The sequence below is a fragment of the Ochotona princeps genome, chromosome 17 (assembly GCF_030435755.1).
Source record: "Ochotona princeps isolate mOchPri1 chromosome 17, mOchPri1.hap1, whole genome shotgun sequence".
Classification (NCBI taxonomy): domain Eukaryota; kingdom Metazoa; phylum Chordata; class Mammalia; order Lagomorpha; family Ochotonidae; genus Ochotona; species Ochotona princeps.
The window spans coordinates 47,472,027-47,497,192 of record NC_080848.1 but is presented as its reverse complement, the minus strand read 5'-3'; the positions used below and the strand labels follow the sequence as shown (position 1 = coordinate 47,497,192).

General features: G+C 57.3%; 1 protein-coding gene and 5 non-coding genes across 6 annotated transcripts in view; all 6 read right to left on the bottom strand.

Annotated features, from left to right (window-relative positions):
* LOC131482428 (spidroin-1) overlaps positions 1 to 25,166 on the bottom strand; it is a 65,067-nt gene that overhangs the window by 32,181 nt on the left and 7,720 nt on the right. The window contains exons 3-8 of the mRNA XM_058676466.1: positions 23,645 to 23,817; positions 22,802 to 22,856; positions 19,446 to 19,622; positions 14,535 to 14,711; positions 9,626 to 9,802; positions 4,721 to 4,893 (exon numbers count right to left, since the gene is read on the bottom strand). Coding sequence (XP_058532449.1) covers positions 4,721 to 4,893; positions 9,626 to 9,802; positions 14,535 to 14,711; positions 19,446 to 19,622; positions 22,802 to 22,856; positions 23,645 to 23,817 — 932 coding nt within the window. The remainder of the gene's footprint in view (positions 1 to 4,720; positions 4,894 to 9,625; positions 9,803 to 14,534; positions 14,712 to 19,445; positions 19,623 to 22,801; positions 22,857 to 23,644; positions 23,818 to 25,166) is intronic.
* On the bottom strand, positions 4,424 to 4,614 carry LOC131482473 (U2 spliceosomal RNA). The gene has a single exon (XR_009247030.1). It is a non-coding gene; the product is annotated as a U2 spliceosomal RNA (small nuclear RNA).
* LOC131482472 (U2 spliceosomal RNA) lies at positions 9,333 to 9,523 on the bottom strand. The gene has a single exon (XR_009247029.1). It is a non-coding gene; the product is annotated as a U2 spliceosomal RNA (small nuclear RNA).
* LOC131482471 (U2 spliceosomal RNA) lies at positions 14,242 to 14,432 on the bottom strand. The gene has a single exon (XR_009247028.1). It is a non-coding gene; the product is annotated as a U2 spliceosomal RNA (small nuclear RNA).
* Positions 19,153 to 19,343, bottom strand: LOC131482482 (U2 spliceosomal RNA). The gene has a single exon (XR_009247039.1). It is a non-coding gene; the product is annotated as a U2 spliceosomal RNA (small nuclear RNA).
* LOC131482481 (U2 spliceosomal RNA) lies at positions 23,348 to 23,538 on the bottom strand. The gene has a single exon (XR_009247038.1). It is a non-coding gene; the product is annotated as a U2 spliceosomal RNA (small nuclear RNA).

Here is a 25,166-nt window from a genome sequence, read left to right as displayed (position 1 = left end):
GGGGGGGAGGGGGAGGGGTCTCGGCTGCCCACGCCGGGAGGGACGCCATCCTGACGACTGCGACGGGGTGTCCTGAGCGGGCGGGCAGAGGGATGTGGAGTGCGGAGAGAAAGGCTAGCCTGCCCCCCACGTGCCCGCCCAGGGGACGAGTGTGGATATACACCATCAGCGCTGTTGTTGTGTGACAGTTCTGAAATGCTGTCGGTCCGGCCGATCTGTGGATGAGAAATCCCTTCCAATGTCCATTGGCTGGCATGGTCAACCTGAGAGTCTCCCATTTTGTCCAGATAGTTCCCGTTATCGTTTGGCTGGGGTTCTGTTCTTGATTCTCTGTATGGGACCAGACAGCCTCTGCAGGAACAATGGGCAGTGTTCACCATGGCCTGCGGTCCAGCACTCCATCCTCCACACCGAGGAAGACCAGTTCTCACAGGTGGAACATGTGCCCAGTCAAGGTCCTGTGCCCTGCCACATCCCCAACCCTGGGGCTCATGGACTTGGCACCGACCATGCAGGTGAGTTCGAGAACCTAGGCCAAGTGACCAGAGAGCCGTCATGCCAGACTCTCCATCCCTGGGGTCCACAGAACCCTGGGGTTCACGATGCAGATGGGCCCAAGGATCCAGGCCAGGCAACCAAACCAAGGACCTGCCAGAAGCCCACTCCTGGGCTTCATGGGCCTGGCACCCACCTCACCTGTGGGCCCGGCAACCTGTGCCCCAGAGCACTTCTGACCCCTGGGGCTCGCGGAGCTAGCACCCACCACACAGGCAGAGTCAAAGTCCCAGCCCAAATGACCCCACGGCCCACCGCAATGGCTACCCCCAGGGATCAGAAATCTGGCATCCACCGTGCAGGCGGGGCCAAATGTCCGGGGCCAGGCAACCTGGGCCCAGTGGAGCCCCTGCCTCTGAAGTTCACGGACACAGCACCCACTGTGCAGGCAGGCTCAAGGACCTGGGCCAGATCGCACAGGCCTTGTTGGATTCCCCACCTCCAGGGCTCACGGAGCCAGCACCCACCTTGCAGATGGACGGAAGTGTCCTGGCCGGCCAGTCAGGGCCATCGGACCCCCTCCACCCCCGTTGCTCATGGACACAGCACTCACAACCCCCATACTGACATGGCTCATCTCACCATGGCATCTACCAGGGGAGCTTCAGCCCGGTTTGGTCCAGCCCGCTCCCGGTTCGAGCTTATGTTGGTTGGTGCTATCACCCAGCTTTGCACAGTCAGATCACCATCCCGGTTCCAGTGTGAACTGGCCGGTTTTGGGGCCTGACCCAGCCCCTCCTGTACCCCATTCTGGCTCTCAATCTGCCAACGGATGTCACGAGCTGGCCCGCCTGGTCCGTGCACATCCAGACCTGACCCACGGCAACCTGGACTGGCTTGGACTGCTTCTTATCTTGGTCCTGGTGCCTACCTGCAGGGACTGCAGCCTGGCATGGGTGTATCACATACATACGTACGTGTGTGTGTGTGTGTGTGTGTGTGCGCAAATGTAAAAGATATATATATATATATATATATACACACATACATATATATATATATATTTTTTTTTTAATTGCAAAGACAGATTCACAGAGCATGAGAGGATGTCCCATCTGCTGTTTCACTCCCCAAGTGGCTTCAACGGTTAAAGCTGAGTGAATCTGAGGCCAGGAGCCAGGAGCTTCCATGTAGTCCCACCCAGATCCTGTTTCCCACAGTTTTGGCCTAACAACCACATGGTAACTGTTTTGCAGAATGAGTGGTATCTCCCACTGAGTAATGTTCTGCATGTGCAATTTTAAAGAAAGATTCATGGGATTATCTGGGTTTTTTTTCTTTTTTGAAGATTTATTTATTTTTATTGGTAAGGTAGATCTACAGGGAGGAGACACAGAGTAGAAGATCTTCCCTCTAATGGTTCACTCCCCAAGTGACTGCAACAGCTGGAGCTGAGACCATCCAAACCCAGGAGCCAGGAGCTTCCTCCGGATCTCCCACACGGGTGCAGGGTCCCAGTGCTGGAGCGTCCTCGACTACTTTCCCAGGCCACCAGCAGGGAGCTAGATGGGAAGCCGGGCAGCCGGGATCAGAACCGGCGCCCACATGGGAATCCGGCGCATTCAAGGCGAAGACTTCAGCCACTAGGCTATCACGCCGGGCCATATTTGTTTATTTTATGATGACTGAGGAAGAAATACAGAAAGGTCTTCCATCTACTGGTTGATTCCCAATAGTCAAGTCTGGGCTTCATCTCGGCCTCTCATGAAGGAGCTGAGTACATCGGTGGACAAGGGAGCTATTCGCAAGCCGGGAACACCTGGGCTCGTGTCAAACCTTGGAACACCAAGCAGCAGACCCAATTCCCTGGTGTCATCTGTCCTTTGTGCCTCCCCCCCGCTCTCCTGGTTAAAAGTAGCAGAAGAGGGCGCGGCATGGTGGCTTAGCGGCTAAAGTCCTCACCTTGAATACGCTGGCATCCCAAATGTGTGCCCACTGTCGTCCCGGCACCTCCACTTCCCATCCAGCTCCCTGCTTGTGGCCTGGGAAAGCAGTGGAGGCCGGCCCAAAGCCCTTGGGACCCTGCACCCGTGTGGGAGACCTGGCGGGAGTTCCTGGCTCCTGGCTGTGGATAGGTGCAGCACCGGCCACGTTGATCACTTGGGAAGTGAAAGATCTTCCTCTGTCTCTCCTGCTCTCTGTAGCTCTGCCTTTCCAATAAAATATAAGTAAATCTTGAAAAACAAACAGAAGAGAGCATCCCTGGCCTCAATACTATCTTCTCTGGTTGTTTTCCATGAGTCACAAGGAAGGAAGCAAAGCACACCACGGCTCCGCGTGAATGTCTTCTCCCTGTCCTAAGAACTGCTAGCTTCCCACAAGACAAGGATTGAATGAAAGCTTTGTATGACACTCGGCTCTTCCTGGGTGTAAGAGGCTGTGTTTCCTTCACCAAGGGCGTCGTCTTGAAAGTGTGGATGATGGGGCCCGGCGGCGTGGCCTAGCGGCTACAGCCCTCGCCTTGAACGCCCCGGGATCCCGTACGGCTGCCGGTTCTAATCCCGGCAGCTCCACTTCCCATCCAGCTCCCTGCTTGTGGCCTGGGAAAGCAGTCGAGGACGGCCCAATCCCACCCGCGTGGGAGACCCGGAGGAGGTTTCTGGTTCCCGGCATCGGACAGGCTCGCGCCGGCCCGTTGCGGCTCACTTGGGCAGTGAAACATCGGATGGAAGATCTTCCTCTCTGTCTCTCCTCCTCTCTGTATTTCTGGCTTTCCAATAATAAGAAATCTTAAAAAAAAAAAAAAAAGTGTGGATGATGGGCGCAATGCAGATGAATCCAATCGTTTCTCTGTTAAGCATCTTCTTGTAGGTTTGAGGAATCCCGGCACTGCCTCTTGGCTGTCTTCCCAGGCAATGCTATGAAGGAGCCGTGCATTTTTGGAGGGGGGTGTGGGGGAAACAGACAAACCCAGGGACCTGTCCTGTCTCTGAACAGGATATTGCTGACCCCCTAGACGCTGCTCAGAGCAGGAGGGCGGGGAACCCGTCTAGATACAGCTCCGTCTAATCTTAGCTATGCACAGAGCCCCCACACCGGGGCTGGCTAAAAGCACCCCTTCTCAGTAAGGGGCGACATCAGCGTGCTTGCTCTCATGGCTCTGGCTTCTCCAGGCAGGACAGAAAGGAGCTGGCTCCTGCTGCCAGCCCAGCCTCAGCACCCCCACCCGTGTTAACAGACCGCTTTCCCTTTCATTCTGGTTTGGGAAGCAACAGGTGCTGGGGGGTGAACAGGCCCTCCCACACGCTGCAGGGCCTCTAGTCTTTCTAAGCAGAAGGAAATGAGGGCTAGGCTGCCATGCCTGGCCATTTCTACACTGGTTTACCCTGTCCACCAGGATTCAGCCTTGACCAGGGGCTGGGAGGACCCCAAGGTCCCACCTGTGTGTGTGTGGGGGGGGGGGGGGCAAGCCTTTGTGGTGGGATAAAAGGCTAATAATGCCCCGACCAAGCCAGGTCCCCCACTTGGGACACAGCTGCCTGCTACCGCGCCTGTTCAGGCAGTGCAATGCGGGTCTAAGCAAGAAGTGAGGTCCCCATATCCACAGGGGTGACCCAGATGGAGTGCTGGGCTTTGGCCTGAGCCAGTGGCAGGCATGGTGGTCCTGGGGGAAGCGAAAGAGTGAATGGAAGACATCTTGGCGCAATCCCACTGTTGAAAGCAACTAGCAAGGTGTCAACTAGCAAGGTGTGCTAGCAAGTTTACATGACAAGCGTGGCTTGCTGGTGAGCGAAAAGCGCGTAGAAAAAGCAGCAGCAAGACAAGTGGCAGGAAGAGACGGTGGAGAAGCAAGACTGAGAAGGCAAAAGCCAACATGCAGAGAGCGGGAAAGCAAGGCCTGTTGTTGCAACCACAACTCTTTCCCCAAACGGGGTGCACCGTTCCTGGAGGTACTGCAATACCAGGTCGATGCGCGGAGTGGATGGAGCAAGCTCCTAGTCCAACTCCAGCGTCCAAAAATCCATTTAATATATTGTCCTCGGATAGAGGACGTATCAGATATTAAACTGATAAGAACAGATACTACACTTGATCTTAGCCAAAAGGCCGAGAAGCGATGCCCAAACAACCAACACGCGCACTCCACCCAAACACACCCTGCCCCTCACACTCACGCCCACCCCACGCCACACCCCGGACCCGCCGCCCCGCCCCGCCGGCCCACGCGCCTGCCGCGCCACCTCCTCCTGCTCCCCCTGCTCCTCCTCGGCCGCCGCCGCCCAAGCTCGTCTCCACTCGCGCGCGGCTCGGACGCGCTGCTGGGGGCGGGGCCCGAGCCCCGACATCTGCATGTCCCGCCCACCGCCGCCGTCGCCCCGCCCCGCCCCGAGCAGCCGGCTGGGTTCCCACGGGGGAGGGGGAGGGGGGCAGGGGGAGGGTCTCGGCTGCCCACGCCGGGAGGGACGCCATCCTGACGACTGCGACGGGGTGTCCTGAGCGGGCGGGCAGAGGGATGTGGAGTGCGGAGAGAAAGGCTAGCCTGCCCCCCACGTGCCCGCCCAGGGGACGAGTGTGGATATACACCATCAGCGCTGTTGTTGTGTGACAGTTCTGAAATGCTGTCGGTCCGGCCGATCTGTGGATGAGAAATCCCTTCCAATGTCCATTGGCTGGCATGGTCAACCTGAGAGTCTCCATTTTGTCCAGATAGTTCCCGTTATCGTTTGGCTGGGGTTCTGTTCTTGATTCTCTGTATGGGACCAGACAGCCTCTGCAGGAACAATGGGCAGTGTTCACCATGGCCTGCGGTCCAGCACTCCATCCTCCACACCGAGGAAGACCAGTTCTCACAGGTGGAACATGTGCCCAGTCAAGGTCCTGTGCCCTGCCACATCCCCAACCCTGGGGCTCATGGACTTGGCACCGACCATGCAGGTGAGTTCGAGAACCTAGGCCAAGTGACCAGAGAGCCGTCATGCCAGACTCTCCATCCCTGGGGTCCACAGAACCCTGGGGTTCACGATGCAGATGGGCCCAAGGATCCAGGCCAGGCAACCAAACCAAGGACCTGCCAGAAGCCCACTCCTGGGCTTCATGGGCCTGGCACCCACCTCACCTGTGGGCCCGGCAACCTGTGCCCCAGAGCACTTCTGACCCCTGGGGCTCGCGGAGCTAGCACCCACCACACAGGCAGAGTCAAAGTCCCAGCCCAAATGACCCCACGGCCCACCGCAATGGCTACCCCCAGGGATCAGAAATCTGGCATCCACCGTGCAGGCGGGGCCAAATGTCCGGGGCCAGGCAACCTGGGCCCAGTGGAGCCCCTGCCTCTGAAGTTCACGGACACAGCACCCACTGTGCAGGCAGGCTCAAGGACCTGGGCCAGATCGCACAGGCCTTGTTGGATTCCCCACCTCCAGGGCTCACGGAGCCAGCACCCACCTTGCAGATGGACGGAAGTGTCCTGGCCGGCCAGTCAGGGCCATCGGACCCCTCCACCCCCGTTGCTCATGGACACAGCACTCACAACCCCCATACTGACATGGCTCATCTCACCATGGCATCTACCAGGGGAGCTTCAGCCCGGTTTGGTCCAGCCCGCTCCCGGTTCGAGCTTATGTTGGTTGGTGCTATCACCCAGCTTTGCACAGTCAGATCACCATCCCGGTTCCAGTGTGAACTGGCCGGTTTTGGGGCCTGACCCAGCCCCTCCTGTACCCCATTCTGGCTCTCAATCTGCCAACGGATGTCACGAGCTGGCCCGCCTGGTCCGTGCACATCCAGACCTGACCCACGGCAACCTGGACTGGCTTGGACTGCTTCTTATCTTGGTCCTGGTGCCTACCTGCAGGGACTGCAGCCTGGCATGGGTGTATCACATACATACGTACGTGTGTGTGTGTGTGTGTGTGTGTGCGCAAATGTAAAAGATATATATATATATATATATACACACATACATATATATATATATTTTTTTTTTTAATTGCAAAGACAGATTCACAGAGCATGAGAGGATGTCCCATCTGCTGTTTCACTCCCCAAGTGGCTTCAACGGTTAAAGCTGAGTGAATCTGAGGCCAGGAGCCAGGAGCTTCCATGTAGTCCCACCCAGATCCTGTTTCCCACAGTTTTGGCCTAACAACCACATGGTAACTGTTTTGCAGAATGAGTGGTATCTCCCACTGAGTAATGTTCTGCATGTGCAATTTTAAAGAAAGATTCATGGGATTATCTGGGTTTTTTTCTTTTTTTGAAGATTTATTTATTTTTATTGGTAAGGTAGATCTACAGGGAGGAGACACAGAGTAGAAGATCTTCCCTCTAATGGTTCACTCCCCAAGTGACTGCAACAGCTGGAGCTGAGACCATCCAAACCCAGGAGCCAGGAGCTTCCTCCGGATCTCCCACACGGGTGCAGGGTCCCAGTGCTGGAGCGTCCTCGACTACTTTCCCAGGCCACCAGCAGGGAGCTAGATGGGAAGCCGGGCAGCCGGGATCAGAACCGGCGCCCACATGGGAATCCGGCGCATTCAAGGCGAAGACTTCAGCCACTAGGCTATCACGCCGGGCCATATTTGTTTATTTTATGATGACTGAGGAAGAAATACAGAAAGGTCTTCCATCTACTGGTTGATTCCCAATAGTCAAGTCTGGGCTTCATCTCGGCCTCTCATGAAGGAGCTGAGTACATCGGTGGACAAGGGAGCTATTCGCAAGCCGGGAACACCTGGGCTCGTGTCAAACCTTGGAACACCAAGCAGCAGACCCAATTCCCTGGTGTCATCTGTCCTTTGTGCCTCCCCCCGCTCTCCTGGTTAAAAGTAGCAGAAGAGGGCGCGGCATGGTGGCTTAGCGGCTAAAGTCCTCACCTTGAATACGCTGGCATCCCAAATGTGTGCCCACTGTCGTCCCGGCACCTCCACTTCCCATCCAGCTCCCTGCTTGTGGCCTGGGAAAGCAGTGGAGGCCGGCCCAAAGCCTTGGGACCCTGCACCCGTGTGGGAGACCTGGCGGGAGTTCCTGGCTCCTGGCTGTGGATAGGTGCAGCACCGGCCACGTTGATCACTTGGGAAGTGAAAGATCTTCCTCTGTCTCTCCTGCTCTCTGTAGCTCTGCCTTTCCAATAAAATATAAGTAAATCTTGAAAAACAAACAGAAGAGAGCATCCCTGGCCTCAATACTATCTTCTCTGGTTGTTTTCCATGAGTCACAAGGAAGGAAGCAAAGCACACCACGGCTCCGCGTGAATGTCTTCTCCCTGTCCTAAGAACTGCTAGCTTCCCACAAGACAAGGATTGAATGAAAGCTTTGTATGACACTCGGCTCTTCCTGGGTGTAAGAGGCTGTGTTTCCTTCACCAAGGGCGTCGTCTTGAAAGTGTGGATGATGGGGCCCGGCGGCGTGGCCTAGCGGCTACAGCCCTCGCCTTGAACGCCCCGGGATCCTGTACGGCTGCCGGTTCTAATCCCGGCAGCTCCACTTCCCATCCAGCTCCCTGCTTGTGGCCTGGGAAAGCAGTCGAGGACGGCCCAATCCCACCCGCGTGGGAGACCCGGAGGAGGTTTCTGGTTCCCGGCATCGGACAGGCTCGCGCCGGCCCGTTGCGGCTCACTTGGGCAGTGAAACATCGGATGGAAGATCTTCCTCTCTGTCTCTCCTCCTCTCTGTATTTCTGGCTTTCCAATAATAAGAAATCTTAAAAAAAAAAAAAAAGTGTGGATGATGGGCGCAATGCAGATGAATCCAATCGTTTCTCTGTTAAGCATCTTCTTGTAGGTTTGAGGAATCCCGGCACTGCCTCTTGGCTGTCTTCCCAGGCAATGCTATGAAGGAGCCGTGCATTTTTGGAGGGGGGTGTGGGGGAAACAGACAAACCCAGGGACCTGTCCTGTCTCTGAACAGGATATTGCTGACCCCCTAGACGCTGCTCAGAGCAGGAGGGCGGGGAACCCGTCTAGATACAGCTCCGTCTAATCTTAGCTATGCACAGAGCCCCCACACCGGGGCTGGCTAAAAGCACCCCTTCTCAGTAAGGGGCGACATCAGCGTGCTTGCTCTCATGGCTCTGGCTTCTCCAGGCAGGACAGAAAGGAGCTGGCTCCTGCTGCCAGCCCAGCCTCAGCACCCCCACCCGTGTTAACAGACCGCTTTCCCTTTCATTCTGGTTTGGGAAGCAACAGGTGCTGGGGGGTGAACAGGCCCTCCCACACGCTGCAGGGCCTCTAGTCTTTCTAAGCAGAAGGAAATGAGGGCTAGGCTGCCATGCCTGGCCATTTCTACACTGGTTTACCCTGTCCACCAGGATTCAGCCTTGACCAGGGGCTGGGAGGACCCCAAGGTCCCACCTGTGTGTGTGTGGGGGGGGGGGGGGGCAAGCCTTTGTGGTGGGATAAAAGGCTAATAATGCCCCGACCAAGCCAGGTCCCCCACTTGGGACACAGCTGCCTGCTACCGCGCCTGTTCAGGCAGTGCAATGCGGGTCTAAGCAAGAAGTGAGGTCCCCATATCCACAGGGGTGACCCAGATGGAGTGCTGGGCTTTGGCCTGAGCCAGTGGCAGGCATGGTGGTCCTGGGGGAAGCGAAAGAGTGAATGGAAGACATCTTGGCGCAATCCCACTGTTGAAAGCAACTAGCAAGGTGTCAACTAGCAAGGTGTGCTAGCAAGTTTACATGACAAGCGTGGCTTGCTGGTGAGCGAAAAGCGCGTAGGAAAAGCAGCAGCAAGACAAGTGGCAGGAAGAGACGGTGGAGAAGCAAGACTGAGAAGGCAAAAGCCAACATGCAGAGAGCGGGAAAGCAAGGCCTGTTGTTGCAACCACAACTCTTTCCCCAAACGGGGTGCACCGTTCCTGGAGGTACTGCAATACCAGGTCGATGCGCGGAGTGGATGGAGCAAGCTCCTAGTCCAACTCCAGCGTCCAAAAATCCATTTAATATATTGTCCTCGGATAGAGGACGTATCAGATATTAAACTGATAAGAACAGATACTACACTTGATCTTAGCCAAAAGGCCGAGAAGCGATGCCCAAACAACCAACACGCGCACTCCACCCAAACACACCCTGCCCCTCACACTCACGCCCACCCCACGCCACACCCCGGACCCGCCGCCCCGCCCCGCCGGCCCACGCGCCTGCCGCGCCACCTCCTCCTGCTCCCCCTGCTCCTCCTCGGCCGCCGCCGCCCAAGCTCGTCTCCACTCGCGCGCGGCTCGGACGCGCTGCTGGGGGCGGGGCCCGAGCCCCGACATCTGCATGTCCCGCCCACCGCCGCCGTCGCCCCGCCCCGCCCCGAGCAGCCGGCTGGGTTCCCACGGGGGAGGGGGAGGGGGGCAGGGGGAGGGTCTCGGCTGCCCACGCCGGGAGGGACGCCATCCTGACGACTGCGACGGGGTGTCCTGAGCGGGCGGGCAGAGGGATGTGGAGTGCGGAGAGAAAGGCTAGCCTGCCCCCCACGTGCCCGCCCAGGGGACGAGTGTGGATATACACCATCAGCGCTGTTGTTGTGTGACAGTTCTGAAATGCTGTCGGTCCGGCCGATCTGTGGATGAGAAATCCCTTCCAATGTCCATTGGCTGGCATGGTCAACCTGAGAGTCTCCATTTTGTCCAGATAGTTCCCGTTATCGTTTGGCTGGGGTTCTGTTCTTGATTCTCTGTATGGGACCAGACAGCCTCTGCAGGAACAATGGGCAGTGTTCACCATGGCCTGCGGTCCAGCACTCCATCCTCCACACCGAGGAAGACCAGTTCTCACAGGTGGAACATGTGCCCAGTCAAGGTCCTGTGCCCTGCCACATCCCCAACCCTGGGGCTCATGGACTTGGCACCGACCATGCAGGTGAGTTCGAGAACCTAGGCCAAGTGACCAGAGAGCCGTCATGCCAGACTCTCCATCCCTGGGGTCCACAGAACCCTGGGGTTCACGATGCAGATGGGCCCAAGGATCCAGGCCAGGCAACCAAACCAAGGACCTGCCAGAAGCCCACTCCTGGGCTTCATGGGCCTGGCACCCACCTCACCTGTGGGCCCGGCAACCTGTGCCCCAGAGCACTTCTGACCCCTGGGGCTCGCGGAGCTAGCACCCACCACACAGGCAGAGTCAAAGTCCCAGCCCAAATGACCCCACGGCCCACCGCAATGGCTACCCCCAGGGATCAGAAATCTGGCATCCACCGTGCAGGCGGGGCCAAATGTCCGGGGCCAGGCAACCTGGGCCCAGTGGAGCCCCTGCCTCTGAAGTTCACGGACACAGCACCCACTGTGCAGGCAGGCTCAAGGACCTGGGCCAGATCGCACAGGCCTTGTTGGATTCCCCACCTCCAGGGCTCACGGAGCCAGCACCCACCTTGCAGATGGACGGAAGTGTCCTGGCCGGCCAGTCAGGGCCATCGGACCCCTCCACCCCCGTTGCTCATGGACACAGCACTCACAACCCCCATACTGACATGGCTCATCTCACCATGGCATCTACCAGGGGAGCTTCAGCCCGGTTTGGTCCAGCCCGCTCCCGGTTCGAGCTTATGTTGGTTGGTGCTATCACCCAGCTTTGCACAGTCAGATCACCATCCCGGTTCCAGTGTGAACTGGCCGGTTTTGGGGCCTGACCCAGCCCCTCCTGTACCCCATTCTGGCTCTCAATCTGCCAACGGATGTCACGAGCTGGCCCGCCTGGTCCGTGCACATCCAGACCTGACCCACGGCAACCTGGACTGGCTTGGACTGCTTCTTATCTTGGTCCTGGTGCCTACCTGCAGGGACTGCAGCCTGGCATGGGTGTATCACATACATACGTACGTGTGTGTGTGTGTGTGTGTGTGTGCGCAAATGTAAAAGATATATATATATATATATATACACACATACATATATATATATATTTTTTTTTTTAATTGCAAAGACAGATTCACAGAGCATGAGAGGATGTCCCATCTGCTGTTTCACTCCCCAAGTGGCTTCAACGGTTAAAGCTGAGTGAATCTGAGGCCAGGAGCCAGGAGCTTCCATGTAGTCCCACCCAGATCCTGTTTCCCACAGTTTTGGCCTAACAACCACATGGTAACTGTTTTGCAGAATGAGTGGTATCTCCCACTGAGTAATGTTCTGCATGTGCAATTTTAAAGAAAGATTCATGGGATTATCTGGGTTTTTTTCTTTTTTTGAAGATTTATTTATTTTTATTGGTAAGGTAGATCTACAGGGAGGAGACACAGAGTAGAAGATCTTCCCTCTAATGGTTCACTCCCCAAGTGACTGCAACAGCTGGAGCTGAGACCATCCAAACCCAGGAGCCAGGAGCTTCCTCCGGATCTCCCACACGGGTGCAGGGTCCCAGTGCTGGAGCGTCCTCGACTACTTTCCCAGGCCACCAGCAGGGAGCTAGATGGGAAGCCGGGCAGCCGGGATCAGAACCGGCGCCCACATGGGAATCCGGCGCATTCAAGGCGAAGACTTCAGCCACTAGGCTATCACGCCGGGCCATATTTGTTTATTTTATGATGACTGAGGAAGAAATACAGAAAGGTCTTCCATCTACTGGTTGATTCCCAATAGTCAAGTCTGGGCTTCATCTCGGCCTCTCATGAAGGAGCTGAGTACATCGGTGGACAAGGGAGCTATTCGCAAGCCGGGAACACCTGGGCTCGTGTCAAACCTTGGAACACCAAGCAGCAGACCCAATTCCCTGGTGTCATCTGTCCTTTGTGCCTCCCCCCGCTCTCCTGGTTAAAAGTAGCAGAAGAGGGCGCGGCATGGTGGCTTAGCGGCTAAAGTCCTCACCTTGAATACGCTGGCATCCCAAATGTGTGCCCACTGTCGTCCCGGCACCTCCACTTCCCATCCAGCTCCCTGCTTGTGGCCTGGGAAAGCAGTGGAGGCCGGCCCAAAGCCTTGGGACCCTGCACCCGTGTGGGAGACCTGGCGGGAGTTCCTGGCTCCTGGCTGTGGATAGGTGCAGCACCGGCCACGTTGATCACTTGGGAAGTGAAAGATCTTCCTCTGTCTCTCCTGCTCTCTGTAGCTCTGCCTTTCCAATAAAATATAAGTAAATCTTGAAAAACAAACAGAAGAGAGCATCCCTGGCCTCAATACTATCTTCTCTGGTTGTTTTCCATGAGTCACAAGGAAGGAAGCAAAGCACACCACGGCTCCGCGTGAATGTCTTCTCCCTGTCCTAAGAACTGCTAGCTTCCCACAAGACAAGGATTGAATGAAAGCTTTGTATGACACTCGGCTCTTCCTGGGTGTAAGAGGCTGTGTTTCCTTCACCAAGGGCGTCGTCTTGAAAGTGTGGATGATGGGGCCCGGCGGCGTGGCCTAGCGGCTACAGCCCTCGCCTTGAACGCCCCGGGATCCCGTACGGCTGCCGGTTCTAATCCCGGCAGCTCCACTTCCCATCCAGCTCCCTGCTTGTGGCCTGGGAAAGCAGTCGAGGACGGCCCAATCCCACCCGCGTGGGAGACCCGGAGGAGGTTTCTGGTTCCCGGCATCGGACAGGCTCGCGCCGGCCCGTTGCGGCTCACTTGGGCAGTGAAACATCGGATGGAAGATCTTCCTCTCTGTCTCTCCTCCTCTCTGTATTTCTGGCTTTCCAATAATAAGAAATCTTAAAAAAAAAAAAAAAAGTGTGGATGATGGGCGCAATGCAGATGAATCCAATCGTTTCTCTGTTAAGCATCTTCTTGTAGGTTTGAGGAATCCCGGCACTGCCTCTTGGCTGTCTTCCCAGGCAATGCTATGAAGGAGCCGTGCATTTTTGGAGGGGGGTGTGGGGGAAACAGACAAACCCAGGGACCTGTCCTGTCTCTGAACAGGATATTGCTGACCCCCTAGACGCTGCTCAGAGCAGGAGGGCGGGGAACCCGTCTAGATACAGCTCCGTCTAATCTTAGCTATGCACAGAGCCCCCACACCGGGGCTGGCTAAAAGCACCCCTTCTCAGTAAGGGGCGACATCAGCGTGCTTGCTCTCATGGCTCTGGCTTCTCCAGGCAGGACAGAAAGGAGCTGGCTCCTGCTGCCAGCCCAGCCTCAGCACCCCCACCCGTGTTAACAGACCGCTTTCCCTTTCATTCTGGTTTGGGAAGCAACAGGTGCTGGGGGGTGAACAGGCCCTCCCACACGCTGCAGGGCCTCTAGTCTTTCTAAGCAGAAGGAAATGAGGGCTAGGCTGCCATGCCTGGCCATTTCTACACTGGTTTACCCTGTCCACCAGGATTCAGCCTTGACCAGGGGCTGGGAGGACCCCAAGGTCCCACCTGTGTGTGTGTGGGGGGGGGGGGGGCAAGCCTTTGTGGTGGGATAAAAGGCTAATAATGCCCCGACCAAGCCAGGTCCCCCACTTGGGACACAGCTGCCTGCTACCGCGCCTGTTCAGGCAGTGCAATGCGGGTCTAAGCAAGAAGTGAGGTCCCCATATCCACAGGGGTGACCCAGATGGAGTGCTGGGCTTTGGCCTGAGCCAGTGGCAGGCATGGTGGTCCTGGGGGAAGCGAAAGAGTGAATGGAAGACATCTTGGCGCAATCCCACTGTTGAAAGCAACTAGCAAGGTGTCAACTAGCAAGGTGTGCTAGCAAGTTTACATGACAAGCGTGGCTTGCTGGTGAGCGAAAAGCGCGTAGGAAAAGCAGCAGCAAGACAAGTGGCAGGAAGAGACGGTGGAGAAGCAAGACTGAGAAGGCAAAAGCCAACATGCAGAGAGCGGGAAAGCAAGGCCTGTTGTTGCAACCACAACTCTTTCCCCAAACGGGGTGCACCGTTCCTGGAGGTACTGCAATACCAGGTCGATGCGCGGAGTGGATGGAGCAAGCTCCTAGTCCAACTCCAGCGTCCAAAAATCCATTTAATATATTGTCCTCGGATAGAGGACGTATCAGATATTAAACTGATAAGAACAGATACTACACTTGATCTTAGCCAAAAGGCCGAGAAGCGATGCCCAAACAACCAACACGCGCACTCCACCCAAACACACCCTGCCCCTCACACTCACGCCCACCCCACGCCACACCCCGGACCCGCCGCCCCGCCCCGCCGGCCCACGCGCCTGCCGCGCCACCTCCTCCTGCTCCCCCTGCTCCTCCTCGGCCGCCGCCGCCCAAGCTCGTCTCCACTCGCGCGCGGCTCGGACGCGCTGCTGGGGGCGGGGCCCGAGCCCCGACATCTGCATGTCCCGCCCACCGCCGCCGTCGCCCCGCCCCGCCCCGAGCAGCCGGCTGGGTTCCCACGGGGGAGGGGGAGGGGGGCAGGGGGAGGGTCTCGGCTGCCCACGCCGGGAGGGACGCCATCCTGACGACTGCGACGGGGTGTCCTGAGCGGGCGGGCAGAGGGATGTGGAGTGCGGAGAGAAAGGCTAGCCTGCCCCCCACGTGCCCGCCCAGGGGACGAGTGTGGATATACACCATCAGCGCTGTTGTTGTGTGACAGTTCTGAAATGCTGTCGGTCCGGCCGATCTGTGGATGAGAAATCCCTTCCAATGTCCATTGGCTGGCATGGTCAACCTGAGAGTCTCCATTTTGTCCAGATAGTTCCCGTTATCGTTTGGCTGGGGTTCTGTTCTTGATTCTCTGTATGGGACCAGACAGCCTCTGCAGGAACAATGGGCAGTGTTCACCATGGCCTGCGGTCCAGCACTCCATCCTCCACACCGAGGAAGACCAGTTCTCACAGGTGGAACATGTGCCCAGTCAAGGTCCTGTGCCCTGCCACATCCCCAACCCTGGGGCTCATGGACTTGGCACCGACCATGCAGGTGAGTTCGAGAACCTAGGCCAAGTGACCAGAGAGCCGTCATGCCAGACTCTCCATCCCTGGGGTCCACAGAACCCTGGGGTTCACGATGCAGATGGGCCCAAGGATCCAGGCCAGGCAACCAAACCAAGGACCTGCCAGAAGCCCACTCCTGGGCTTCATGGGCCTGGCACCCACCTCACCTGTGGGCCCGGCAACCTGTGCCCCAGAGCACTTCTGACCCCTGGGGCTCGCGGAGCTAGCACCCACCACACAGGCAGAGTCAAAGTCCCAGCCCAAATGACCCCACGGCCCACCGCAATGGCTACCCCCAGGGATCAGAAATCTGGCATCCACCGTGCAGGCGGGGCCAAATGTCCGGGGCCAGGCAACCTGGGCCCAGTGGAGCCCCTGCCTCTGAAGTTCACGGACACAGCACCCACTGTGCAGGCAGGCTCAAGGACCTGGGCCAGATCGCACAGGCCTTGTTGGATTCCCCACCTCCAGGGCTCACGGAGCCAGCACCCACCTTGCAGATGGACGGAAGTGTCCTGGCCGGCCAGTCAGGGCCATCGGACCCCTCCACCCCCGTTGCTCATGGACACAGCACTCACAACCCCCATACTGACATGGCTCATCTCACCATGGCATCTACCAGGGGAGCTTCAGCCCGGTTTGGTCCAGCCCGCTCCCGGTTCGAGCTTATGTTGGTTGGTGCTATCACCCAGCTTTGCACAGTCAGATCACCATCCCGGTTCCAGTGTGAACTGGCCGGTTTTGGGGCCTGACCCAGCCCCTCCTGTACCCCATTCTGGCTCTCAATCTGCCAACGGATGTCACGAGCTGGCCCGCCTGGTCCGTGCACATCCAGACCTGACCCACGGCAACCTGGACTGGCTTGGACTGCTTCTTATCTTGGTCCTGGTGCCTACCTGCAGGGACTGCAGCCTGGCATGGGTGTATCACATACATACGTACGTGTGTGTGTGTGTGTGTGTGTGTGCGCAAATGTAAAAGATATATATATATATATATATACACACATACATATATATATATATTTTTTTTTTTAATTGCAAAGACAGATTCACAGAGCATGAGAGGATGTCCCATCTGCTGTTTCACTCCCCAAGTGGCTTCAACGGTTAAAGCTGAGTGAATCTGAGGCCAGGAGCCAGGAGCTTCCATGTAGTCCCACCCAGATCCTGTTTCCCACAGTTTTGGCCTAACAACCACATGGTAACTGTTTTGCAGAATGAGTGGTATCTCCCACTGAGTAATGTTCTGCATGTGCAATTTTAAAGAAAGATTCATGGGATTATCTGGGTTTTTTTCTTTTTTTGAAGATTTATTTATTTTTATTGGTAAGGTAGATCTACAGGGAGGAGACACAGAGTAGAAGATCTTCCCTCTAATGGTTCACTCCCCAAGTGACTGCAACAGCTGGAGCTGAGACCATCCAAACCCAGGAGCCAGGAGCTTCCTCCGGATCTCCCACACGGGTGCAGGGTCCCAGTGCTGGAGCGTCCTCGACTACTTTCCCAGGCCACCAGCAGGGAGCTAGATGGGAAGCCGGGCAGCCGGGATCAGAACCGGCGCCCACATGGGAATCCGGCGCATTCAAGGCGAAGACTTCAGCCACTAGGCTATCACGCCGGGCCATATTTGTTTATTTTATGATGACTGAGGAAGAAATACAGAAAGGTCTTCCATCTACTGGTTGATTCCCAATAGTCAAGTCTGGGCTTCATCTCGGCCTCTCATGAAGGAGCTGAGTACATCGGTGGACAAGGGAGCTATTCGCAAGCCGGGAACACCTGGGCTCGTGTCAAACCTTGGAACACCAAGCAGCAGACCCAATTCCCTGGTGTCATCTGTCCTTTGTGCCTCCCCCCGCTCTCCTGGTTAAAAGTAGCAGAAGAGGGCGCGGCATGGTGGCTTAGCGGCTAAAGTCCTCACCTTGAATACGCTGGCATCCCAAATGTGTGCCCACTGTCGTCCCGGCACCTCCACTTCCCATCCAGCTCCCTGCTTGTGGCCTGGGAAAGCAGTGGAGGCCGGCCCAAAGCCTTGGGACCCTGCACCCGTGTGGGAGACCTGGCGGGAGTTCCTGGCTCCTGGCTGTGGATAGGTGCAGCACCGGCCACGTTGATCACTTGGGAAGTGAAAGATCTTCCTCTGTCTCTCCTGCTCTCTGTAGCTCTGCCTTTCCAATAAAATATAAGTAAATCTTGAAAAACAAACAGAAGAGAGCATCCCTGGCCTCAATACTATCTTCTCTGGTTGTTTTCCATGAGTCACAAGGAAGGAAGCAAAGCACACCACGGCTCCGCGTGAATGTCTTCTCCCTGTCCTAAGAACTGCTAGCTTCCCACAAGACAAGGATTGAATGAAAGCTTTGTATGACACTCGGCTCTTCCTGGGTGTAAGAGGCTGTGTTTCCTTCACCAAGGGCGTCGTCTTGAAAGTGTGGATGATGGGGCCCGGCGGCGTGGCCTAGCGGCTACAGCCCTCGCCTTGAACGCCCCGGGATCCCGTACGGCTGCCGGTTCTAATCCCGGCAGCTCCACTTCCCATCCAGCTCCCTGCTTGTGGCCTGGGAAAGCAGTCGAGGACGGCCCAATCCCACCCGCGTGGGAGACCCGGAGGAGGTTTCTGGTTCCCGGCATCGGACAGGCTCGCGCCGGCCCGTTGCGGCTCACTTGGGCAGTGAAACATCGGATGGAAGATCTTCCTCTCTGTCTCTCCTCCTCTCTGTATTTCTGGCTTTCCAATAATAAGAAATCTTAAAAAAAAAAAAAAAAGTGTGGATGATGGGCGCAATGCAGATGAATCCAATCGTTTCTCTGTTAAGCATCTTCTTGTAGGTTTGAGGAATCCCGGCACTGCCTCTTGGCTGTCTTCCCAGGCAATGCTATGAAGGAGCCGTGCATTTTTGGAGGGGGGTGTGGGGGAAACAGACAAACCCAGGGACCTGTCCTGTCTCTGAACAGGATATTGCTGACCCCCTAGACGCTGCTCAGAGCAGGAGGGCGGGGAACCCGTCTAGATACAGCTCCGTCTAATCTTAGCTATGCACAGAGCCCCCACACCGGGGCTGGCTAAAAGCACCCCTTCTCAGTAAGGGGCGACATCAGCGTGCTTGCTCTCATGGCTCTGGCTTCTCCAGGCAGGACAGAAAGGAGCTGGCTCCTGCTGCCAGCCCAGCCTCAGCACCCCCACCCGTGTTAACAGACCGCTTTCCCTTTCATTCTGGTTTGGGAAGCAACAGGTGCTGGGGGGTGAACAGGCCCTCCCACACGCTGCAGGGCCTCTAGTCTTTCTAAGCAGAAGGAAATGAGGGCTAGGCTGCCATGCCTGGCCATTTCTACACTGGTTTACCCTGTCCACCAGGATTCAGCCTTGACCAGGGGCTGGGAGGACCCCAAGGTCCCACCTGTGTGTGTGGGGGGGGGGGGGGGGGGCAAGCCTTTGTGGTGGGATAAAAGGCTAATAATGCCCCGACCAAGCCAGGTCCCCCACTTGGGACACAGCTGCCTGCTACCGCGCCTGTTCAGGCAGTGCAATGCGGGTCTAAGCAAGAAGTGAGGTCCCCATATCCACAGGGGTGACCCAGATGGAGTGCTGGGCTTTGGCCTGAGCCAGTGGCAGGCATGGTGGTCCTGGGGGAAGCGAAAGAGTGAATGGAAGACATCTTGGCGCAATCCCACTGTTGAAAGCAACTAGCAAGGTGTCAACTAGCAAGGTGTGCTAGCAAGTTTACATGACAAGCGTGGCTTGCTGGTGAGCGAAAAGCGCGTAGGAAAAGCAGCAGCAAGACAAGTGGCAGGAAGAGACGGTGGAGAAGCAAGACTGAGAAGGCAAAAGCCAACATGCAGAGAGCGGGAAAGCAAGGCCTGTTGTTGCAACCACAACTCTTTCCCCAAACGGGGTGCACCGTTCCTGGAGGTACTGCAATACGAGGTCGATGCGCGGAGTGGATGGAGCAAGCTCCTAGTCCAACTCCAGCGTCCAAAAATCCATTTAATATATTGTCCTCGGATAGAGGACGTATCAGATATTAAACTGATAAGAACAGATACTACACTTGATCTTAGCCAAAAGGCCGAGAAGCGATGCCCAAACAACCAACACGCGCACTCCACCCAAACACACCCTGCCCCTCACACTCACGCCCACCCCACGCCACACCCCGGACCCGCCGCCCCGCCCCGCCGGCCCACGCGCCTGCCGCGCCACCTCCTCCTGCTCCCCCTGCTCCTCCTCGGCCGCCGCCGCCCAAGCTCGTCTCCACTCGCGCGCGGCTCGGACGCGCTGCTGGGGGCGGGGCCCGAGCCCCGACATCTGCATGTCCCGCCCACCGCCGCCGTCGCCCCGCCCCGCCCCGAGCAGCCGGCTGGGTTCCCACGGGGGAGGGGGAGGGGGGCAGGGGGAGGGTCTCGGCTGCCCACGCCGGGAGGGACGCCATCCTGACGACTGCGACGGGGTGTCCTGAGCGGGCGGGCAGAGGGATGTGGAGTGCGGAGAGAAAGGCTAGCCTGCCCCCCACGTGCCCGCCCAGGGGACGAGTGTGGATATACACCATCAGCGCTGTTGTTGTGTGACAGTTCTGAAATGCTGTCGGTCCGGCCGATCTGTGGATGAGAAATCCCTTCCAATGTCCATTGGCTGGCATGGTCAACCTGAGAGTCTCCATTTTGTCCAGATAGTTCCCGTTATCGTTTGGCTGGGGTTCTGTTCTTGATTCTCTGTATGGGACCAGACAGCCTCTGCAGGAACAATGGGCAGTGTTCACCATGGCCTGCGGTCCAGCACTCCATCCTCCACACCGAGGAAGACCAGTTCTCACAGGTGGAACATGTGCCCAGTCAAGGTCCTGTGCCCTGCCACATCCCCAACCCTGGGGCTCATGGACTTGGCACCGACCATGCAGGTGAGTTCGAGAACCTAGGCCAAGTGACCAGAGAGCCGTCATGCCAGACTCTCCATCCCTGGGGTCCACAGAACCCTGGGGTTCACGATGCAGATGGGCCCAAGGATCCAGGCCAGGCAACCAAACCAAGGACCTGCCAGAAGCCCACTCCTGGGCTTCATGGGCCTGGCACCCACCTCACCTGTGGGCCCGGCAACCTGTGCCCCAGAGCACTTCTGACCCCTGGGGCTCGCGGAGCTAGCACCCACCACACAGGCAGAGTCAAAGTCCCAGCCCAAATGACCCCACGGCCCACCGCAATGGCTACCCCCAGGGATCAGAAATCTGGCATCCACCGTGCAGGCGGGGCCAAATGTCCGGGGCCAGGCAACCTGGGCCCAGTGGAGCCCCTGCCTCTGAAGTTCACGGACACAGCACCCACTGTGCAGGCAGGCTCAAGGACCTGGGCCAGATCGCACAGGCCTTGTTGGATTCCCCACCTCCAGGGCTCACGGAGCCAGCACCCACCTTGCAGATGGACGGAAGTGTCCTGGCCGGCCAGTCAGGGCCATGTGCAATTTTAAAGAAAGATTCATGGGATTATCTGGGTTTTTTTCTTTTTTTGAAGATTTATTTATTTTTATTGGTAAGGTAGATCTACAGGGAGGAGACACAGAGTAGAAGATCTTCCCTCTAATGGTTCACTCCCCAAGTGACTGCAACAGCTGGAGCTGAGACCATCCAAACCCAGGAGCCAGGAGCTTCCTCCGGATCTCCCACACGGGTGCAGGGTCCCAGTGCTGGAGCGTCCTCGACTACTTTCCCAGGCCACCAGCAGGGAGCTAGATGGGAAGCCGGGCAGCCGGGATCAGAACCGGCGCCCACATGGGAATCCGGCGCATTCAAGGCGAAGACTTCAGCCACTAGGCTATCACGCCGGGCCATATTTGTTTATTTTATGATGACTGAGGAAGAAATACAGAAAGGTCTTCCATCTACTGGTTGATTCCCAATAGTCAAGTCTGGGCTTCATCTCGGCCTCTCATGAAGGAGCTGAGTACATCGGTGGACAAGGGAGCTATTCGCAAGCCGGGAACACCTGGGCTCGTGTCAAACCTTGGAACACCAAGCAGCAGACCCAATTCCCTGGTGTCATCTGTCCTTTGTGCCTCCCCCCGCTCTCCTGGTTAAAAGTAGCAGAAGAGGGCGCGGCATGGTGGCTTAGCGGCTAAAGTCCTCACCTTGAATACGCTGGCATCCCAAATGTGTGCCCACTGTCGTCCCGGCACCTCCACTTCCCATCCAGCTCCCTGCTTGTGGCCTGGGAAAGCAGTGGAGGCCGGCCCAAAGCCTTGGGACCCTGCACCCGTGTGGGAGACCTGGCGGGAGTTCCTGGCTCCTGGCTGTGGATAGGTGCAGCACCGGCCACGTTGATCACTTGGGAAGTGAAAGATCTTCCTCTGTCTCTCCTGCTCTCTGTAGCTCTGCCTTTCCAATAAAATATAAGTAAATCTTGAAAAACAAACAGAAGAGAGCATCCCTGGCCTCAATACTATCTTCTCTGGTTGTTTTCCATGAGTCACAAGGAAGGAAGCAAAGCACACCACGGCTCCGCGTGAATGTCTTCTCCCTGTCCTAAGAACTGCTAGCTTCCCACAAGACAAGGATTGAATGAAAGCTTTGTATGACACTCGGCTCTTCCTGGGTGTAAGAGGCTGTGTTTCCTTCACCAAGGGCGTCGTCTTGAAAGTGTGGATGATGGGGCCCGGCGGCGTGGCCTAGCGGCTACAGCCCTCGCCTTGAACGCCCCGGGATCCCGTACGGCTGCCGGTTCTAATCCCGGCAGCTCCACTTCCCATCCAGCTCCCTGCTTGTGGCCTGGGAAAGCAGTCGAGGACGGCCCAATCCCACCCGCGTGGGAGACCCGGAGGAGGTTTCTGGTTCCCGGCATCGGACAGGCTCGCGCCGGCCCGTTGCGGCTCACTTGGGCAGTGAAACATCGGATGGAAGATCTTCCTCTCTGTCTCTCCTCCTCTCTGTATTTCTGGCTTTCCAATAATAAGAAATCTTAAAAAAAAAAAAAAAAGTGTGGATGATGGGCGCAATGCAGATGAATCCAATCGTTTCTCTGTTAAGCATCTTCTTGTAGGTTTGAGGAATCCCGGCACTGCCTCTTGGCTGTCTTCCCAGGCAATGCTATGAAGGAGCCGTGCATTTTTGGAGGGGGGTGTGGGGGAAACAGACAAACCCAGGGACCTGTCCTGTCTCTGAACAGGATATTGCTGACCCCCTAGACGCTGCTCAGAGCAGGAGGGCGGGGAACCCGTCTAGATACAGCTCCGTCTAATCTTAGCTATGCACAGAGCCCCCACACCGGGGCTGGCTAAAAGCACCCCTTCTCAGTAAGGGGCGACATCAGCGTGCTTGCTCTCATGGCTCTGGCTTCTCCAGGCAGGACAGAAAGGAGCTGGCTCCTGCTGCCAGCCCAGCCTCAGCACCCCCACCCGTGTTAACAGACCGCTTTCCCTTTCATTCTGGTTTGGGAAGCAACAGGTGCTGGGGGGTGAACAGGCCCTCCCACACGCTGCAGGGCCTCTAGTCTTTCTAAGCAGAAGGAAATGAGGGCTAGGCTGCCATGCCTGGCCATTTCTACACTGGTTTACCCTGTCCACCAGGATTCAGCCTTGACCAGGGGCTGGGAGGACCCCAAGGTCCCACCTGTGTGTGTGGGGGGGGGGGGGGGGGGGCAAGCCTTTGTGGTGGGATAAAAGGCTAATAATGCCCCGACCAAGCCAGGTCCCCCACTTGGGACACAGCTGCCTGCTACCGCGCCTGTTCAGGCAGTGCAATGCGGGTCTAAGCAAGAAGTGAGGTCCCCATATCCACAGGGGTGACCCAGATGGAGTGCTGGGCTTTGGCCTGAGCCAGTGGCAGGCATGGTGGTCCTGGGGGAAGCGAAAGAGTGAATGGAAGACATCTTGGCGCAATCCCACTGTTGAAAGCAACTAGCAAGGTGTCAACTAGCAAGGTGTGCTAGCAAGTTTACATGACAAGCGTGGCTTGCTGGTGAGCGAAAAGCGCGTAGGAAAAGCAGCAGCAAGACAAGTGGCAGGAAGAGACGGTGGAGAAGCAAGACTGAGAAGGCAAAAGCCAACATGCAGAGAGCGGGAAAGCAAGGCCTGTTGTTGCAACCACAACTCTTTCCCCAAACGGGGTGCACCGTTCCTGGAGGTACTGCAATACGAGGTCGATGCGCGGAGTGGATGGAGCAAGCTCCTAGTCCAACTCCAGCGTCCAAAAATCCATTTAATATATTGTCCTCGGATAGAGGACGTATCAGATATTAAACTGATAAGAACAGATACTACACTTGATCTTAGCCAAAAGGCCGAGAAGCGATGCCCAAACAACCAACACGCGCACTCCACCCAAACACACCCTGCCCCTCACACTCACGCCCACCCCACGCCACACCCCGGACCCGCCGCCCCGCCCCGCCGGCCCACGCGCCTGCCGCGCCACCTCCTCCTGCTCCCCCTGCTCCTCCTCGGCCGCCGCCGCCCAAGCTCGTCTCCACTCGCGCGCGGCTCGGACGCGCTGCTGGGGGCGGGGCCCGAGCCCCGACATCTGCATGTCCCGCCCACCGCCGCCGTCGCCCCGCCCCGCCCCGAGCAGCCGGCTGGGTTCCCACGGGGGAGGGGGAGGGGGGCAGGGGGAGGGTCTCGGCTGCCCACGCCGGGAGGGACGCCATCCTGACGACTGCGACGGGGTGTCCTGAGCGGGCGGGCAGAGGGATGTGGAGTGCGGAGAGAAAGGCTAGCCTGCCCCCCACGTGCCCGCCCAGGGGACGAGTGTGGATATACACCATCAGCGCTGTTGTTGTGTGACAGTTCTGAAATGCTGTCGGTCCGGCCGATCTGTGGATGAGAAATCCCTTCCAATGTCCATTGGCTGGCATGGTCAACCTGAGAGTCTCCATTTTGTCCAGATAGTTCCCGTTATCGTTTGGCTGGGGTTCTGTTCTTGATTCTCTGTATGGGACCAGACAGCCTCTGCAGGAACAATGGGCAGTGTTCACCATGGCCTGCGGTCCAGCACTCCATCCTCCACACCGAGGAAGACCAGTTCTCACAGGTGGAACATGTGCCCAGTCAAGGTCCTGTGCCCTGCCACATCCCCAACCCTGGGGCTCATGGACTTGGCACCGACCATGCAGGTGAGTTCGAGAACCTAGGCCAAGTGACCAGAGAGCCGTCATGCCAGACTCTCCATCCCTGGGGTCCACAGAACCCTGGGGTTCACGATGCAGATGGGCCCAAGGATCCAGGCCAGGCAACCAAACCAAGGACCTGCCAGAAGCCCACTCCTGGGCTTCATGGGCCTGGCACCCACCTCACCTGTGGGCCCGGCAACCTGTGCCCCAGAGCACTTCTGACCCCTGGGGCTCGCGGAGCTAGCACCCACCACACAGGCAGAGTCAAAGTCCCAGCCCAAATGACCCCACGGCCCACCGCAATGGCTACCCCCAGGGATCAGAAATCTGGCATCCACCGTGCAGGCGGGGCCAAATGTCCGGGGCCAGGCAACCTGGGCCCAGTGGAGCCCCTGCCTCTGAAGTTCACGGACACAGCACCCACTGTGCAGGCAGGCTCAAGGACCTGGGCCAGATCGCACAGGCCTTGTTGGATTCCCCACCTCCAGGGCTCACGGAGCCAGCACCCACCTTGCAGATGGACGGAAGTGTCCTGGCCGGCCAGTCAGGGCCATGTGCAATTTTAAAGAAAGATTCATGGGATTATCTGGGTTTTTTTCTTTTTTTGAAGATTTATTTATTTTTATTGGTAAGGTAGATCTACAGGGAGGAGACACAGAGTAGAAGATCTTCCCTCTAATGGTTCACTCCCCAAGTGACTGCAACAGCTGGAGCTGAGACCATCCAAACCCAGGAGCCAGGAGCTTCCTCCGGATCTCCCACACGGGTGCAGGGTCCCAGTGCTGGAGCGTCCTCGACTACTTTCCCAGGCCACC